The 6,344-nt window shown below is 39.5% G+C and overlaps 1 protein-coding gene across 1 annotated transcript; it reads right to left on the reverse strand.

The window, feature by feature from the left end:
• Nucleotides 1-5,300: 5,300 nt before the first annotated feature.
• Nucleotides 5,301-5,918, reverse strand: LOC132010298 (keratin-associated protein 27-1). Its single transcript, XM_059388196.1, has one exon. It carries the CDS (start codon nt 5,916-5,918, stop codon nt 5,301-5,303), a length of 618 nt encoding a protein of 205 aa, XP_059244179.1.
• Nucleotides 5,919-6,344: the final 426 nt, after the last annotated feature.

Below are 6,344 nucleotides of genomic sequence, written 5' to 3' on the forward strand. Positions count from 1 at the left end.
GTTCAGTGGGCTAGAATGTATCACATTGTTTTTTGATTGCCTAGCATTTCATTTGTAGTCAAGGGCCCTTGACAACTGGCTTTGCATTAGGAACCCCTCCAGGACCACCTCAAGATGAATTCGTTGATTGTTAGACTCATTCACAGTAGGAAATTAAACCAGATTCCTGGGGACCAAGCCACCTTCAGATGCAGGCCCGGGGAGGCAGGACTCAGGAAACAAGGAACAAACTGCCTTTGAGCAACGTGCTGAACCAATCAAGACTTCAAAAGTGATAGAATGGCACTTATGCCTGTTTTTTGTTTCCTGAGAAGCATTTTTAAAAAACATTTCTCTCATTAGTCATGGATGTTCTTTTATCTGGTAAGTACACTTGTGGTCATTCCAAACCTTGACTGTGATTTAATATAAATCTGGTCATTAGATAAACACATTATAGCACTTGGAGATATCAATATGGCTAACATCTAAAATTTATTTAGTTCACTCTGTCCTACAACCTAATTTAATAAAATATGAAGTCTAGAGGAAGATACTTTGTTCTTGAGACTTTCAACATGTATTATTATATTGGTTTCCTAACCCAGAGAGTGTCCGAGTGACTGTAGCTCATTTCAAGGGGAAACAAGAACAATTAATAACCCTCCTGTAAGGGTTGACAGGGTTTATGGTGGAGAGAGCTTTTTAATCCAGATGTTCCACTCTGCACATTCAATTTAAATAAGTAGTGTGCCACTTTCCACAAAGCCCTGATGACAAGACAGTGCCCTGATAAGGGAAGTGTTAGACTTTTCTTTGGTTTTCTGTCTCCTTTGTCTTTATCTTCATCAGTTAGTAGTTACTGGACTCCTGCAGGGGCATCAGTCCTGCACTCGAAGAAATACTGTATTGAGTGATGGAAGAACAGCAATGGACTTAAACATTTCCAGTTTTCACCTCTGAAATTCTTTTGTTCTTGTGTCTGGATGCAACTATATTGGTTTTGCCTCTGGGCTCCAAGGAATAACTCTCTCTGAATCCCATTAGTGAATCTATTTCCATGAAGCCAGAGAACGTTATCCAAAAAGTTGGGAAATTCTTAACACCATGCAACGACAAAAATGTGGAGTTTCTTAATTCAGAATTTCATTTAATTTCTAGATCTTTACCCCATTTGTCCCTATCTCCCTATGGTGTATGTTATTGCTAACCAAAGCCTGGGTCTAATATAACCAGTATTAGTGAGTTATCAACTGTCTTAAAAAAAAGTACTCTCTCTTGCTTTGTGTTCGTTGTTCCCTTTATTAGCTTTTTTTGAAATTTATCATTATTTCCACTTGGATGTCAGGACAAGAATATGGAACAATTCTGAAGTGAAAGACTCTGGACTGAGGGAGTAACAGGAACTCTCTGAAGGGAGAAATGGGAAGCAGACATAGAGAAAAATATTGTGGCTTCAAGAAAGGTGCCAGGTACTCTAACACCACATGGAACAAAACGCTGTCCTTGTATCCCATAAATGCCTAAAACAGGCTCAGTGTTTTCAAAAGGAACATATTTAACAGAAAGATGATAGGGACTAATGGAATTAAAAACGATTACTAACATCAAGAGAGTCAATCTTACTGGTAGAAAAATCTGAGTCCAGGTTATCTAAACACCTTCCCTGAAACTTAGATGATGTAATTTCACATGATTTGAAGTTCATGGTCTTTTCTAAGATACTGGCAATCTATAATATTTCACAAATCCCAGTGAAATACACCTAATTACTTTTTAGCACTTATTCCTGAGTTGTGATTAAGCCATTCAATCAAGCATACTTAATTTTCTGGTGGTTTCCTCTACAGACTTACAATAATACAATATAGATGGACCAATAATTTTCAAATTACTTATACAGACCTTCCATAGGACACAAATATTCCCTATATTCGAGCTGCTCTAGAGACAAAGCATGTGATGTTACCAGGTAGTCAAGACTTATAGCTCCATCTCTGAAGTCCAACTCATTGAATTAAAATCCTGGATCCACTGTTTTCCATCTTTCTGATCTTGGACAACTAACTAAATGTATCTGTGCGTTTACCCTCCTTGAAAAAAAAAAAAAAGTGAGTATTAAAAAATTATACTCATCTGACTCGGTTGTTTGAGTTTCAAGTTAGAAAATACATACACAGTGTTTGGTAAACAACTAGGACCAAATTAATAAGATCTACCTTAAGGCTTTTGGCGTAGTACTGCATAGGCAAGAAAATGTTCTTGAAATTCATTATGCTTGGCTTCTAAGAGAAAAGTATGCTTTTAATCTAAACCTATGTCTTGAAAAGTGTGGGGTAAGTGATACCAGTGCACAACTCCTACCATAGCCTTTCTGTTCAAGCAAGAGGATCTATGATCTATGAAGAATGTTCTGTAATGTGTACCCACTGAGTCACTTCTATAGTTTTTGAGAACACTCCCTAGGTTATGTTCCATATTGCTTAATGGAAGGACTTTTCTTGGTCTTCGTCTTAAAATTTAAGTCCAATATAGAGAAATCATGAGAGTAAACTGAGCCTGTGGCCCAAGAAGCAAATAACGGCCAAAGCATCAAATAATATCTTACATATACTGACACAAACACATCATTAGGCATTTAATGGCCATGATGGCATTTCCTTGCCACAATCATCCAAGGAATTAGCCATTATCTCCATTTTCTAATAGAGAAACTGAGCCTCAGAAATGTTAGCTTGTCCCAAGGCACACAGCTAATAAATGGCAGAATTTGGATTTGAACAAGGTCCAGTTTAATCCAAAGCCAATTCTCTTCCCACTACACTAAATGGCCTACACAGCATCTCTTCATGTCATCACACCATTATCTATTCCAATACCAAGAATCTGTAGTTCTTGAATCCACACATTTTCTCTCTGTAAAGAGTTCCAACATGCTCCATGATGATTCAGATTAGATGGATACTGACATCTTCTTCAGCTAACTTCTCCTCACTGTAGTGATCCTGGTCAGCCTGGAAAGAATGAATTAAGGTCTAGGATAATAAACAGAGTAGGTGGGAAAATGAAAACCTCATTTAACACTGCTGTTCCTCTCCTCAGCATCCCCATGCCCAACAGCACCACACACAAACCCCATGCTTAGCCGGCCACTGGTCACCAACACCTTGTCACCCAACAAGCCACACCCATTAGAGGAACATATCCTTGGGAGACAAAAGAAATGGTTGTTCTCCCTCTTGTCTTCAGAAACAGTGGCCAAAACACATTTTACTCTTTCCAGACCCTCTGATTTGAGTTGCATTAGTCTTCCCTGTGCATGAATTTCAACTTCATTTGCATGATTGGCTGTGACAGGAATACTGAGAAGCTGCCACGCAGATGAAGTCTCTCCTTGTTGTTGCCAAGGCTCTGTCACTACTGTGCCCAGAAGCTTTGTGTCAATGTCTCTTGCTGGAGGAATGCTCTGCTGGTGAGGCTGCCGTATGCTCTGTTACTATTGAGATCACACAGTGTTCTTTCAGCCTCTTTCAGGCTTACCTCAACCACTTCTCAATTCCACCTCTCTATGGAAACACCTGTGTAAGCGGTGTTTTATAGAATTTAGGCTTGAAACTTCCTCTTTAGGATGACCTGTCTCTAAACCACCCACAGAACTGACAGGTAAATCAACATTAGCTTTGTCATAAACTCAGCTACTTGCCAGCTCACTTCAGCGAGGCTTGGCATGTTTCCTGAGCATTTCCCTTGATAAAAGGTGTTTCTTGCATCATTCAAGATACAAAACATACAAAACAGCTAGTCTTCCTTTTTTTTTTTTTTTTTTTTGGATGACTAGCTTTCCTAATCTATCATAGATTCTGGGGTTTATCTATAAATCCCTGCCTCTGCTCTTCAGATAGAGCCTCTGAGCTAGCTAATCATGATTCTGTATCTTACCGAGTGTTTCCTTCAAGGTTATGTGCTGAGAACTTTCACATTATTAACTTATCAAGTACCACAGTGGAACCATCATTATCATCTTGGTTTTGGAGTTAAGGAAACTGAGATGAGAGTGGTTAAATAACTTGTACATAGCCACACAGGTGGAATTCAAACAGCCTTCACCCAGCAAGGCGAATATTCAGACCCAGAAAAACCTGACTTCAGGGTTCATGCTCTTTACCACTACCTTCTGACACCCTGAACAATGAAAGCTCCATTTAAGAGCACACCCACAGCTTCACAATAGCCAGGCTACTCTAAACAAAACTCATCTCTCTTCACACCTTCTGGCTCCATGGCCTTATGACTTTCATGTCATGTTCCCCATCATGTCATGTTCCTCATCTTCTGCTGACTAGCACAAACATGCTCTTATTCTGCTTCATACCATACAAAAAATTGGAAGGGAACATGTGCTCCCTTCTTCTTCCAAATATTTATTCGATTTTCATCTGGTGAAAAACCAATAACATAAAACCCACAAAGGTGCTGAATAAAAATAATAGTGCGACCATTAAGTTTGTAATTCTAAATGAAGTCAATTTATTTAACACAAAGAGTATTTTCCCAACTCAAAAAAAAAAAAAAAAAACAGTGAAGAAATAGTGAAAAGAGGAAGAAAAATCGGAGAAATGTAGTGAGTATACTAAGCTTGAACTCATTATATTCAAAGGTCTCTGGCTACTATATGATTATGAAGTCCACAGAGGTTAAAATTGAAAATTTTCTTACACTTTTCAAGCAATAGATTCTACCTCACAGTTGACTATAAGTGTTCTGATGCAGCAGATAAAATCATGGACGGACAGGGAGTAGACACAGATTTCAGTTGTGGTTCTGATGTTATTAATAACAAGGACAACATCTGATAAGAGTTAAATCCATCAGAATTCATGGGACTAGACAGGGTTCAGTGTCCCTTTAAACTCCAACATTAAATGGATTTCTGATATTAGTAGCACATTATATTCATACATTATTATAAGCCAGATTCAATGCTAAGTGTTTCCATTGATAATAACCAGTGACCAAAGTGTCATGTTGACTTAAACACTCATGTTAGTTCCTGGTTGCAACTCCCAGTTCTCTATAACATATAGTCTCCTAGTGACCTAAAATATTTAACATGCTTTCCAATTCCAGCTTACTACCAGAAATGCCCCAAAGAGCAAAAAAACAGAAATTATTTTCTTTGAAGACAGAAGACATGTCCATTCACTCACAAACCCATGCACAATAATATGTATTTAGAGAAATAAAAGTTTCTAGATATCATAAGAAATCAATTTATCTCAGTTAGAATTTGTTATCTCCTATCCACACATTCCACCCATTCTTCACTTACGGGGCAGTTGCAAACCACCAGTAACACAGCAAGTTGGCTCATAAGTTTGAGAAGATTCCAGGAGTTGTGACCCTGGTGCCACATAAACTGGAGGCCTACACGAACTGGATTCAGAGCTCTGAGACTGACCTGGGCCAGGTTCACATTCCAGAGACTGACAACTCTTAGACACACATGTCTTAGGTGGACAACTCTTTGCCACAGAGCTCACAGGCTGGCAGCTCTGGACTACAGAACCCACTTGCTGGCTGCTTCCTGACTGGCAAGGCTGAGACACACACTCCGACACTGCTGAGGAATGTCCTGATTGGCACATTGTCTTTTCAAAGGCCCTGGAATTAGAGCAAGTTGTTTGGACAACTCTGGGGAGGCCAGCACTTTGCGCACAGCTCGGTTCTGCGCACAGTTCCTGTTTATGGTTGGGCACTTTGCAGCTGGTCGTCTCACTGCAGGTTTCTTGAAAGTTGTCCAAGAGCCAGGTCCTGCCATGGCAGCTGCTGGGTAAAAAAAGTCCATCTTCAAAGTCTATAAGCTTAGACCCATGTACGATGGCAGAGAGTGGTGGGACATTGTAGGAGCTCCTGAGCGAGTGGCCTTGGCTCTGAGGCATACTGTTTAAACCCTTGATTGAAGTTGGTCTTAAGGACCCAGGGTGCCAGGTCTGAAGATTCTTTTTTGGTGAGATTATATACTCAGAAAACTGGGTGTTGGCTTCTTCTCAAGACTCCTTTCCACCTCATTGCTTAAGCTAATTTGAAGAATAACATCTCATTAGCACTTTGTTTAGTAACATATGAAGATGACATCCTATTAACAAAGAAGCCAGTCCATTCCGAATCTTCAAAATGGCTTTCATGTTAGCCCCAAAGCTGATTCATCAGGGCAGAGTTTCTCAAATATGAGTCCCAACATGCCACCCATGCCACTCCAGGGAGAGTCATGGCGACTAATGGAAAAAAACAATTGTAAACTAATCAATATTCAGCACTGGAGTTTGGAGGGATGCTCTTTTGGCAAAACAGAATAATATGATCAA

The sequence above is a fragment of the Mustela nigripes genome, chromosome 2 (genome assembly GCF_022355385.1).
Source record: "Mustela nigripes isolate SB6536 chromosome 2, MUSNIG.SB6536, whole genome shotgun sequence".
Lineage (NCBI taxonomy): Eukaryota > Metazoa > Chordata > Mammalia > Carnivora > Mustelidae > Mustela > Mustela nigripes.

Coding starts and splice junctions, on each gene's coding strand:
- LOC132010298 (XM_059388196.1), bottom strand. CDS start 5,918: ATGCCTCAGAGCCAAGGCCACTCGCTCAGGAGCTCCTACAATGTCCCA.